Source organism: Macrobrachium rosenbergii, chromosome 2 (genome assembly GCF_040412425.1).
Source record: "Macrobrachium rosenbergii isolate ZJJX-2024 chromosome 2, ASM4041242v1, whole genome shotgun sequence".
In the NCBI taxonomy this organism is placed as follows: Eukaryota; Metazoa; Arthropoda; class Malacostraca; order Decapoda; family Palaemonidae; genus Macrobrachium; species Macrobrachium rosenbergii.
This window is the reverse complement of record NC_089742.1, coordinates 63,525,628-63,539,005: the sequence shown is the minus strand read 5'-3', so window position 1 is coordinate 63,539,005 and position 13,378 is coordinate 63,525,628. Positions and strand designations below refer to the sequence as shown.

Genomic DNA, 13,378 nt, shown 5'->3' with positions numbered 1-13,378 from the left:
TCGGAATTGGCGATCACGTTAATAAGTCACTTTTAGCCACGAACAAGGTTTCATCTGGTGTTAGTTGATCATTCACGCGACGTCGCTGAAAGTATTGTCTAGTTATCGATCAAAAATTATTGTTATTAATGTTTCTATGATATATGTTTTGAGGTATTTGCGGCATATTGAACATGTGCTTATTTTCCTTCTTATGTAACTGTTTAGCGAGTTTCAGCAACTTCTTTCGCAAATGCCTCCTTTAGCAGCGTTCAGCTCTACATTTTTTCCAGTTATAATAGACAAATTTAATCTATTAATCCTTGCTAGTAACTATCTACGTCATTTTTAGTCTTTCTTGTTTTCCAGTCCACTTTTTCTTTAGCATTAGTAATTTTTCTGTGGTTTTTAGCTATCGTTTTCAGTCCCTTTCCAAACAAGTTTCAGCGGTCTTCTTTTCCAGTAAAAACTTTTGAACAACTTCTTATCTTGTTTATTTAAGGTAATCACCGTTTAGATAACTTTTAAGTATCTTTTTCCTCAAGAATACTCATTTTACGGAATTTAAGCATTTTTTGTTTCTCATTGAAACATTTTATCTACGTACCTTTATTAGATAAAAACCTTTTTTATCTACTTTTAGATTCCTCGAATCGATCTCTTATTTTTCACATTGTTTAATGATCCTCACGTGACAAACTTGTAAGCGTTTCCATCAAATCGCTCACCTTTCAGCTACTTCTAATCTTCGTGACTGAAATAACCTCATTTTCTCATATATCCATTTGTTACCAGATTCGGATTATTTTTGCACGGCTTAAATTCTATTAATGCTCAGTTAACCCCTTATTTTGACATACCTCCAACAGCTACCACCTGATGGAGATCATGGCGACTGTGATAAACGAGTACACAGACTGGGAGCGCCCCGTCAGACACCCCATCAGCACGAGAGACGAGACACTGGCCCTCCTGTCGGATGCCCTTTACGCTGCCCCTGTTCTCAACACGGGCAACCTGCACGCCCTGGCCTCGCCCAACACCTTCCTGTACGTCTTCGACCATCACACCAAAAATGGAGACTATCAGAACGTAAGTCGAGACGAGGTTCCGAGTGTGACCTTTGGCAGTGGCGAATTTTGCATCTGTTCGGCGATCGTTTTCTCTCAGATCGGTTTTGGGTGGACGAGTTTTTTTTCTGTCCAAAAATGGTTTTTGTTTTCCAAATAGGTGAAACGGGTTCTTAGGGTGTTACTGTTCTCGTATGTGGCTGAACAGTTGTGATTCACAGCAGTTTGTTTGTTAGTGAATGAAATTACAATTAACACAAATTTCACCAAAAAACAAACTCGTACATCTAGTTCTCTGAGTCTTAGATTGGCTTACTTCCATGCCTTAACATTATTGTATGGGGATCACATATTGCTTACATTTCAAATATAACTTACAAAATGTATACTGTAACTATAAAACGCAGCTCAAAATTGCTTTTGATATATGCTAGTCGGCAACTTCAAAGAAGTCAAGAGACCTGCTTTCAATAATTGCTTTCAAAATAAATAGGAACTGATGCATAGGATGGATAATTAGACACTGTAATTCATGTTCCGGAGGACACCAACTCTCTGAAACTTATTTTCACAATTGATTGGCTTCAGGTCTTTCCCAAGGCAACCCTTGCGTCATGCCTTCGTCTGGGAAAAAAAAAAAAGTAAATGGTATTGCAATTATCATCAAATTATCGGGATTGTAATTGTCTTCGTCAGACAAGAGTTTCTTCGTCCTGACATTGCGCAGTGATATTTCTTCCATTAAGATCTGCACTCCTCAGGACAAATCTCGTGCGTTTTAAACCTGAGGTTGCGTTAGACCGCTCCATAATTCACGACTCCATGACTTAATGCATTATTAAAAGCGAATCATAAATTTGTTTTAAACGATGTTGCCGAGTCCTGTTTCTTTCATTTAGAGGTTTCCACTTTGTATGCAATTAGCATTTCTCGTGGAATAAGCTTGGGAACATTTCACCCACTGCTAATTGCTGAATATTTATGGCACGACCTTCTTGAAATTGCGCTTAAAGCAAAGTGAGTGAGAGAGAGAAAGATATTAAGCCTTGTTTTCGAAGTATATTCATTAATCGGGTTCATGCCTCTTAAGCTTGCTTTCTGGTTTAGCTTACTTCATCAATCCGTCGGCACTGAAAATAAACTTTTAATGGAGATGAATCAGGAAGATAATATTAATTTTCTATATATAAACATTTTTCTTACCTTGTCAGTTCAATATCTGTTTTCGTTTCCCATGTAGCCATTCTTTCATGACACCGAAAATATGCATCCCATGCCTGTAATTTCATCGGCATTTTTCATGTTCTAAAAATAACTGGGCAGCTCGTGCGTTTTCTCGTTGACAGTTGACGAACTTCTGAAAATTCCTCATGACATTTTATTATTGTTCTTTTTTATGCACTTTGTTATTGGATGTACGTTGAAATTTGCAGGTAAAATCTGATTAATGATTGCATGCTGCTTAAAACGCCTTCATGGTTTTTTTTATCAGATTTGAGGTCAGTGATTATAGTTGGATACAGTTATAATTGGGACGATTGGCTATTTTGAGCTTTCATTTTATAACAGCAGATTCATCGTTCGTTTTTCAAGTTGAAATGCCTGACGATGATAACGATCTGCTTGATGAAAATCATATGATTATCTGATGATACTCATCTGATTGGTGCCTTTGATTTGTATATTAAATAATTGTAACTATATAGATGTGTCGTGTTTTTTAATAAGGTCACGAATAGACTCCTGAATTAAGGTTGAAATTAGTCTTGAGGTTATTTTTGGATTCATTTTATAAAAATTTGGATATGACATTAATATTTTTTGTTTTGCTGAAATTAGATAGTCTTTCAAATTATTTTAAGAATATATTAGATTCTTTCAAATGGTTTAGTGCTTTTCAGGGTTGTGTGCAATGTTAAGTATTGTGTTCCATGAAAGCATTGCGAGACTTTCAGTGACTCTCTTGAGTGAAGCTGCGTTGAAGGATCAGTCATGTATAGAAGAAATTCAGCGAAAAGCTGAATAGAAACATGTGAAACAGCGTCGAATCATTGAAAACATCTGCATTGTACCCAAGTGTCGAATCATTGAAAATACTTGCTTTGTACGCAAGCGTCGAATCATTGAAAACGCCTGCATTGTACGTGTTGAATCATTAAAAACACCTGCGTTGTACGCAACCGTCGAATCATTAGAAACATCTGCGTTGTATGCAAGTGTTGAATCACTGAAAACACTTGCGTTTTATGCAAGTATCGAATAATTGAAAACACCTGATTTTTACACAAGCGTCGAATCATTAAAAACACCTGCGTTTTACGCAAGCATTCTGGACCTTTTAATGATTTTTGATGACTGAGGAAATGGTATTAAGATTTGTCGTGTAAAGAACTCGTCTGTCCACTTACTGTTTGTGGAACATCAATAATGAGTAAAGTAAGATAAAAAAAAAAAAATAAGATTTTTCGTTTACTCTGTGATTTGTTCTGAACTGTGACGTGGCTCTATTATTGATAAGCACTATGAACCGAATTTCTTTCTAAGCCTTTCTGATCGAGCATTCATTGTAAATAAATTAATTCCACTGTACTGAAACTCGGCAATAGATTCATTTTGAGGAAAGAAATAACTGGAATTTTCTTTTGCATATTTTCAAGGGTTCAGTCATAACTGATGAAAGTTTTAGAAATGTGTGCCGGGTTCAATACTCTCAAATAAATAAAAATATTTCAATCTCCGCGTTCATGCATTTCAAATAAAGAAAAAAGGAAGAGTGCTGATGAAAATATGATGCTCTGTAATTTATGAAAACTCAATATATTTATCATTCGCAATCCTTTGCTTTCATGGTTTTGTAAATGGTGAGGTCCAGAATAAAAAGATATATTTTCCAGTTTCTTTGTTGTTTTGTACATTTGGAAATTAACAAAAGGTGTAAATGTTATTGCAAATAGTCTTAACCACTAATAAAAACGTGAAATTCGCCTTCCTTCAAATCTAAAATTAGTAGACATTTTTTTCACAGTCATTGTTGTTTAGTACATTTCAAGAGAGCCAGTATCTTGTATTCAAATTATTCTTGACGATAAAACTTCAGATTCGTCTTTCGTAACATTTCTACTTACAGTGGTTCGAGTTAACAGAATTTGGTTTCGATATGTTTCGAGATTTTACCCAACAATGAAAGCGTGCTATTGGTCTCTATTAATCGATTCTCAATTTGCAGCGAGTTGGATGTGTCCACGGAGAGGAGCTGCCGTACATTTGGGGAGCCCCCTTGGTAACACACCTGGGTCACTTTCCCAACAACTTCACACAGGCTGAGGTCAAGCTCTCCGAGGCGATGCTCAGATATTGGACGAACTTTGCGAGGGCAGGGTGAGTTCATTTTAAATCCAGTGAAGGCCCTTCAGAGCCAGTTAAAACGGTTCTGAAGTAATGGCGGCCATTCGTAACTTACCAGCTTTCACTTCTGTTGTTGTGCTGTCACTTTCTTGGCGGTAAGAGAATTTAGTGTTTCTTTTTTTTTCATTCAGTAGAGCATCTTCATTTTTAACACTTCTCTTATTCCTCCTGGTTTATTTTGTTTTTTGCTCTTTATAAGATCTGGTTTTCCGGTTATCTCATTTCCCATTTCTTCTTCATGTTCTTCTTATCGTATTTTATTGAAGTATTATTTCCGCTGTTTGTTCCATTTAGCATCGAATCAGATCCTTTTCTCTTTGTTTCATTTCGCGTCAAGTCAGTGCTCAACTCAGTGCGTTTTTCTTTGTTTCATTTAACATCAAATCAGTGGTTCTTTTTCCGTGTTTCATTTAACATCAAATTGGTTCTTTCTTTGTTTCATTTCACATCAAATTAGTGCTTTTTGTTTTCTTTCACATGAAGTAATTTTTTCCCTCTGCGTTTTATTTCACATCGTAACAGTGTTTTTCCTCTGTTTCATTTTGCATTAAATCTTTTTTTTTATTTCATTCCACATCAAACCCAATAATTTCTTTTTTTATTTCATGTCACATCAAATCGAATCTTTCTCACTCTGCACATCATTTCACTTAAAACCAGGGCTACAGCATTTCGTCAGATTTAATTTTCCGTAAGACTTTTTACTCCATCCTGTTATTTTACTTTTATTTCCCCCTTTACTCGTTCCATTCCCATATTCTTTGAGCCTTTTCTTTGTTCTGCTTTTTCTTCCACATTCTGTTTTTGATTCCAAGCTCCTTTAATCTTTCTCCAGCTCTTTTACCTTCATTTTGCCGTTTCATTTTCCAGTTTCCGTGCCGCCTTTTTTTTTTTTTTTTTTTTTTTGTCTCTTGGAAGTTTTCATTTCGATTCATTTAGTTCACTTCTTTTAGTGCTGCCGTTATGAGTATGGGTGTTCCTTTTATGTTTGTCTTGTTGGAGAAAAAATATTTCAGTCACCCTCCTGAATAATTTCCATCATTTAGTTCTACTGTTTATTTTCCCTCTACTCATTTTCTCATGTGATTCATTTTCTGCGACTTATTTTCCTTGTGACCAGTGACTCCATTCCTTATGACCAATGACTACATAACTCGTTTTCTACTTATTTCTTCGTGATTTATTTTCCCATTATCATTTTTTCCTATATAGATTTTCTCGGAATGCATTCATCATCACTCCTTGACTCATTATCCATGATTCATTATTCTGTAAGTATTTTCCCCTTCGTTTCTCCCTATTCAGTTCCCCATGGTTTCCTCGTGAATCATTTCGAGTAACATTTTAAATGTATATTGTTTGAATTTGCGGATATTTTTCTTATGGGTCCCTTGTGCCCGTCCCCCCCGACCCCTCCGCCCCTCCCCTGTCCTGCATGATCATCATTTTTCAGACTTTACAGGATTGCCTTCAGTTTTCCACGATTTATATCACAATTCGTGGCCCATGATCGTTTTCCTGTTATTATCCTCGTGTTCTTCTCCTCAGTATGCCTTTTTTTATTTTGATTTGTAATCATAATCACAGCTTTGACCATTTCCTCTATACTACTTAATCTTCTATTGCAGGGTATGTTGTCCATACTTTAATTCATTGCATTATGTCGTAAGGAATGACTGTTTATCTTGATTTTTCCAGCTTTATCATCATTTTTTTAATGTCTAGTTTTTTGATTGATGTAGTATCTACTTCCATTTCTTCCCATGCAACTTATCGACGTTCTGTATAATGTTCAAGTAGTCCTTCTCTTCACATGACTCGTGCTCTGATTCCTTTTCATTTCCATGTTCCCGAATTTTAGTTTTCTTGAATTAGATCCCTCATCCCTCTGCTGTGACTTTCTTTGCTCTCAGTTGTCCCCCTTTTAATTTTAGCCATCACATTTCTATTCTGGTCTTTTACTTCGTTACTGTATGTTAAGTATATTTTCTAACCTCTGTTTCCAAGTTGCGGCACTTCTCTCAGGTTTATACATCTTTCTTTAAATGTTCCGTTTCACCTTGCTTTCATTTGATCCTTGTTTACAATTCTGTACTTTCTATGTTCGTCATTGATGTTTTTCATGAGTCCATTCTTCGGCACCTTTCATCGTTTTTTCAGTTTCAAAAAAATTCTCCCGTCTATTTTTATATGACGTCATCATTGCTTTTATCTTCAATTTAATGTTTTTGCTTCGCCGTTATCACTGCTATAACTGTATAGTGTTCCTCATATTACATTTCCATTTGATTTAATTGTTCCGTGATCATTGCCTTACCACATATAATATGGTGAGGTTGGTGTCATATTTTTACCCAATAAAAAAATCTTTTGTTAATTCATTTCACTGTAGGATTTTCTCCCTCTGTGTTTTGGTGGCAGTTTCCTTTTCCCGTCGACGCATTTCTCCATCATTTGTTCTTAGAGGCTATGTTGCTCCTACGTGTATTTCAGCCTTTATGCGACTCGCTTCCTCATTCATTTCCCGTTGTAGTCATTAGAGATTTCATTTTTATGCTCTCTCTCTCTCTCTCTCTCTCTCTCTCTCTCTCTCTCTCTCTCTCTCTCTGTCTGCACGTTGCGAAAGTTGTAGTCATATCCATTTTATGAATCGATTTTATTTTCCGTGTTTTTCATTTTCTTTTTATTTTCGGAATTTTAGGTCATTTCTCTCATTCTTTATGTAATGAATGCCACTTTTCTGTAAATGTTTTTTTTTTCAGTATTTCCTACTTTTACTTAGCTTATTCTACAGTATATTTGTTCTTTTTTCTGGTTTCTTCTCCGTTAAATTAATATCTACGCTTTGTGGGTTTCACTTTTCTTGTTTATTCCCTGTGTTGTTGGTCTGGTATCTCGCTCTACAGTACTTTCATGTCCGTCTCGGTGCTTCTCCCTTTGTCCCATTTCGGTTTTCCCCTCGTTTAGTTTTTCATCGTTTGTTGTGCGTTTTTCCCTCGCCTCATTTATCATCGCGTGTTTCCCTCTTGCTGTATTCCTTCATACCATTTCGTGTGTGTGTGTTATGCGTACCCCTTGCTACTTTTATGGCTTGATCTTTATTTCTTACTTTTATTCTGCTTCAACCCTCCTTCATTTTTCACGGTTTGACTCATTCCATGTGTCATTTTTAACCCAGTAAAATAATCGCGGTTGATTTGTTTCTACCTTTCTTTATCCTTTGTTCTGTGCGCGGTGGATCTCCCGCCCGTCTCATTTCCCTGTTATTTTTCACGGTTTAATTCTTCCTCCGATCTCATCCCCCTCCGCAATCTCTCTTTTATAAAAGGCCGATTAATCCTTTGAGCCGAGCCGTTCTTCAGTGTGTTTTGTTTGCCTTCCCTCTGACGACTATCGGTTTAAGCGTGTTTGTGTATCGAGGATTTCCCTCGACTTTTCGTGCTCCTTAATAAGCCATAATGGAAGTAATAGCTGCTGCTGCTGGCTCTGTAAAGATGCCTTGTTTGTGCGTTGGATATTTTTTCTGAATGAGCCAACACCCCCCCCTTTTTTTTTTTTTTTACAAAGCAGCTTCCAGCCTGAACGTTGCTCCAGGGAAAATAAAGCAGGTATCATTGCTACACTCATCCTTTCCCTGTTTAAAGTTACGGAGATTCCTGTGAGAGCAGCTTTATGCAGTTACCTCACCAGCATCGCTTCGTCCCTTTAACATATACTGCGTTATACACACCTTATCTTTCGTGCGCTCTCGCCCTTACCATTATTTTTTTATCATTTTTTTATTCATTATATCCATAACCTGCTGAATCATGCTTGTTCGTTTCTGATACGTGTCAGATCTGGCTGTGTTGGAGCGAATCCCATTACACCTAACAGCATCAGTGCACGACAGTTGCCAAAGCAGTTACACGTGCAATACGCGTAATAACATAAATATTGATCGTTATGATATAAAAAAAAACACACACACTCCTTTTTATGGGGAAAAAGTATATTCAAAATGTAGCTAGTAATAAAGAGGTATTATTTTTGAATACACATCAAACAGAACGAACTCATGAATATTAATTTGCAATGATGAATTTTATTTCATTTTATGATTAACGCCATTGTGCATTTGCATTCTGATGTTCATTTGATATTTTTTTTTTTTTGGTAATGAGTCTCATATATCAGAATTTTCCGAGAGATTTCAGACATGCGGAACGGTCGCTATTTTCACGCGTTTATGCAAATTCGGTACTTAAACGCTCGTTCATTGTTTATTCGCTCGTGCGTTTAATGGCAGCCTTCATGCTAAAGACCGATCGGAATAAAGAAAGGTTCTTTTGAACTCTGAATGCCATCATGTTCTTTTTTTTTCAGCCTCTTTTTTTCCCTCTTGCGTTTTTATCGTTCTGTTTTTGGAACCTTTTCTGTTTTCGAAAATTTCTCTCTGGTATTTTAATCCTTTTCAGTTTTCACCATTTTCTAAAGGGGAACCCTTTTAGTTTTTAACAATTTCTGGGCCATTTACAATTAATTTTTGAAGCCTCCCCTGTTAAACAATCTGTAGTTTGAACTTTTTTTTTTTTTTTTTACCTTTCCATCTTTTAACCCTGTCCATTTTTAAACCTTTCTACATTTGTATCCATTTCAATGTTTTAAAGCGTTTCATTTGTGGCCCTTTTCTGCTTATAACCCTTGCCACTTTTGTTTACCTTCCCACTTTTGTTTTTTTTTAACCACTTTTCCCATTTTGAACTACATTTTTATACCTTTTTGCTTTCTTAAACTTTTTTTTTATTTTTAAACCTCTTCTATTTTTGCACTGTTCATTTTACGGTAACCTTATCCAGTTGGTTTTTTATAAGTTTTCTAAATATTTCTTCAATTTCCTGAAAGTTTCTTCTTGGTATCTGAGAAAATCTGTTGCTGTTTACGGTTTGTGTTATTCAGTTTCACATGGAATTAATTCATTTTAATGTTTTGTGTGCTTATTTAATCTTTTTGTTGCTACAAATGACAGTCGTGAATCTTCAGATCAGATGCAACAATGTGACGGTATTTTTCCGAGATTTTTTTTTTACAAAAACGTTTAAATGTTTTTACTTCAAACCCAGCAAAGTTTTGTAGATTTGAAATTCCTATTTTCATTGTCAAAAATCTTCTATGAAAAATCCTTCTAGATGTAGCGTCTCCTTCAAGTGATCTCGAATTGTGAAATCCGGTTTCTGAAGAATTCTTCGAAAATGTTAACAGGCAAAAAGACTCTTCCATGCAGAAGTTTCCTTTTTATTGCTCTCGACTTTTGGAATAGGGCTGAAGCTCACTTGTGCCTTCCTCCTTGCAGAAATCCCAACGACCCGGCGGTGATTTCGCCAGATGGCCGGGTTCCTGAGAAGAACCGCGTTCAGACGCAGGAATGGCCCCCTTACGACGGAATGCATCGAAGGTATCTGGATATAGGTAGGTTTTCCGCTGGCCAGGAGCTGAAACAGGCAAGACATTCCAAGAGGAAAAAGGGCTGTGAATGATTGGCGTATTTTGCATGGATGTCGCTAACGTGCTGTTTATAAGCGCTTTGTGTTACTGTGAGTAGGATTTAGTAGTTATGACTCATAAACTGCGAGACATCCCACTTCTAACCCGACCATTTTAAAGGAAATAGAATGAGAAGAAGCAGGATGACATATTGTGCACGTATGTGATTGACATAATATTTATAAGCATCATGTACGAGTATAAGCCTGGTTTATTTAAGCATCTTGTGCTAGTATAAGCTTGGTTTTTTTTTAGTTGGAAGGGAGCCGAGACGGCCAACAAAACACAGTCTATTCCAGACAGTGAAAAAAGAGAGGAAAAAAACTATGAATGAATGGCACATCCTACATGGACGTACCCAACGCCATACTGGGGAGTTTGTGTGTGTTAGCGCCGGTAGGAATAACGTGCAATGAAATCGAGACATGCCGAACAGTCTAATCCGACGGGACCAATATAAAAAATCACAAACTCTGAATAAATGTGCATTTTGCGTGATCGTGTCATGTCTAGCTGTTTGATCCCTGTATTTTATAATTTATTGACGTTTTTGTTTATTTGTTTGTTAATTTATTTTTTCTCTTCTAATGACTGATCTCTTTTCTGTGTATTTCCTGTTGCCTTTGTTACTTCTGTCAAATGAACGCCATATTCTTTGGAAGCTTGAATTTCAAATCAGTGACCCCAGTGAGCTTGATCGATATGAAACATGGCTCATCTTCTGAATGATAATAATAAAAGTAAGTTTCTTGTGAAATTGAAGTACGGATAGGTTTTCAAATGGTTGGTATACTTGAACGGGCAAAACATAAGCTCATTCTAAGCAGTTCAGTATACAGGAAATTAAAGCGAATAAAGCTGTGGGCGAAGACGCTGTGTGCATTAATATGACTGACGTGCTACTGTTAAGGTTCTTGCGTTAATGTGTTTTTCATTAGACACCAAAATGCAAAGTTCTACTGCATTTAGAATTGCCATGTAAATGATACGGCTATAGCATTAAGGAGAAAAATGGCTGAATGTTCTACACGTGTATGTTATTTACATGTTCGTGTCCTGAGTAAATATGTAAATATACACTGGAGCGCAGCAAATACCGGTATAATTATGTATACAAGCGCAGGTATGTACTCACCAACATTTACGCAGACATGTCTCCTTTGCTGAATTGTTTGCTCATGTACTTTAGTTTGTACCATCATTATTCCTTGTGTGTACGTAGCTAATTACCAATCGCACGCTGATCCAGTGCCTGATATGCCCTTTCTGCATGCAAATGTAAAAGCAGTGTCTTGTTAGCGTGTGCTTTCCCATCCACACAGGAAACTGTTAATTAACCAGCTGTTCCTTTGACGGCTTGTCATTCTGGGACCCAGTTAATTAAAGACTTTCCTCCGGTCATATTTGATCAACTGAAAAAGCAGCCGTGGTCATTTTTCCTCTTCCATTGACTCTTTTCAAGAAAAACGGGAGGTTGGTTCGTCGCGTTCGACAGAAAGCCCTTCGCAATATCCCCTTCGGGCTTTTAACGAGACGTCAATCTCGCGTTTGACAAATCCGCGGTTTGCTGGATTTTTTTTTTCCTCTGCTTTTCTTTTTCGCTTTGTTGTTCTTTTCTTGGGCAGAATGTTTTGAAGCAGGCATTTTTTCTTTCTTCGTGCGTTTTATCATTTGCAAATTGTTTTTAAAGGTGGCCATTAAAGTATCCTTAGCAAACTGTATTCTGTAGGTCTCGTTCTAACCAAAATGGATTCCAAACTATTTTGAAGCCCCTTTTGCCGTTTCATCTTGCCTCCATGGAAATTTAAAACGAAAGCTTAACACCTTAGCTCAAAAACTTCCTTTTTATAAGCTTTTTGGTTCCAGCTGACTGGGATTTTGATTGTGTCTGACAAAGCAGTGTATGTGCAAACAAAGCATCCAGGTAAAATGTTTCAAAAATTTAGGTCAGTATCATATCCCGGAGAGCCTTGATCCCCGACTCCTTACAGTAAAATATATGACTTATTAAATTCAACAATGTTAGATCACAGAAGATTCTTTCATCGAAAGACTGTAAGCCGTGAATTTCGTTACACTTTGTATTGCAAATACTCCGACAAGTTCTCCATCAACTTCCCTTAAACGAGGATGGGTAGTTGATGTTAAAAGGATGGCAAAAGGCTTAATAGACGATCCCACATGAAGTACTTGCTGTATTAAGTTTGCTGCTGGTTTTAGTCGCCCTCCATTTTGTTCAACATCATTACCTAATATTTAATGTTAATATGATGAGCACGCGAAGTGCTGAAGGGTTCTGAAAGGACTGGTCTGAAAACTACCACCAAATTGGCGTTTGAAGTTATTATCAAAAGCTCGGGACAGAGCCAGTTTTATTCGCCAGCAATTTACCGATGTTCATTACAGATTCACAATCAAACAAGAGCTCATTTGTTCCGGATTATATGAGTGTGCCTTTTTTAAAATACTTTCAGCTTTTCCATTTTGTGATTATCTTCCATAGTTTTACGATACATTAAAATGGCATTCATGCGTGTGCTTGTCTTTTGTTTTACGTGTTCTTTGTTGTCGGCAGTTGTAACACTATGTGATAATCCCCATTGTGCTTGCGTACCAGCCTTAGAATAAAAATACACTCTCTCTCTCTCTCTCTCTCTCTCTCTCTCTCTCTCTCTCTCTCTCTCTCTCTCTCTCTCTCTCTCTCACACACATACACACACACATTTTTCCCTTTTTCAGATTGAGATGTGAAGATCTTGTACTAATAATTTTCGTGAGGAAAATCCCAAGCTCCGACAACCCTGAACAAATTCACTTCAATCTATCGGCATTACATAGCCAACTTTAATGTATATAATGTAGGCGTTATTTATTGGCTCACTTATTATGCCAACGCCTCATTCGGTAAACCCCCTTTTGAAGCCTTTGTTATTTTTTCCATCTTGGTGTTCTGTGATTGAAGAGAGATTTTCTGTACCTTTCCTCATTTCACATATGTACAAAAAACTTCGTCTTCTTTTTTAAGTATATTTATTCCCTTATTTTACTTTATTCATCCGCTTTCATTTTTAACCAGTATTATTAGACCCTCTTCATTTTATTTCTTTACTCATAAACACCCACCACCACCACCACCACCATTCCTCCTCCTCCTCCTCCTCCCTCCTCCTCCTCCTCTTCTTCTTCTTCTTCTTCTTCTTCTTCTTCTTCTTCTTCTTCTCTAAAAGCAAAGTCCTTCCCTCTGTGTTTCGTTGATATCGGCGCTTTCCAACGTCTCCCTTCATTTTCCTGAAGCCGCCAGTTCGGGCCACAACCATTCATCGTAGCGTGCTCACTTGCCCATTTTGGGAAAAGGTACGGTACCTCCAAATGGAAGCGGTGGTCAAGGAGAAGCACGCGAT

At 37.0% G+C, this 13,378-nt stretch overlaps 1 protein-coding gene across 1 annotated transcript in view; it reads left to right on the top strand.

The window, feature by feature from the left end:
* Positions 1–13,378, top strand: part of LOC136847889 (neuroligin-2-like) — a 76,114-nt gene that overhangs the window by 53,905 nt on the left and 8,831 nt on the right. The window contains exons 5-7 of the mRNA XM_067119911.1: positions 849–1,071; positions 4,276–4,427; positions 9,787–9,902. Coding sequence (XP_066976012.1) covers positions 849–1,071; positions 4,276–4,427; positions 9,787–9,902 — 491 coding nt within the window. The remainder of the gene's footprint in view (positions 1–848; positions 1,072–4,275; positions 4,428–9,786; positions 9,903–13,378) is intronic.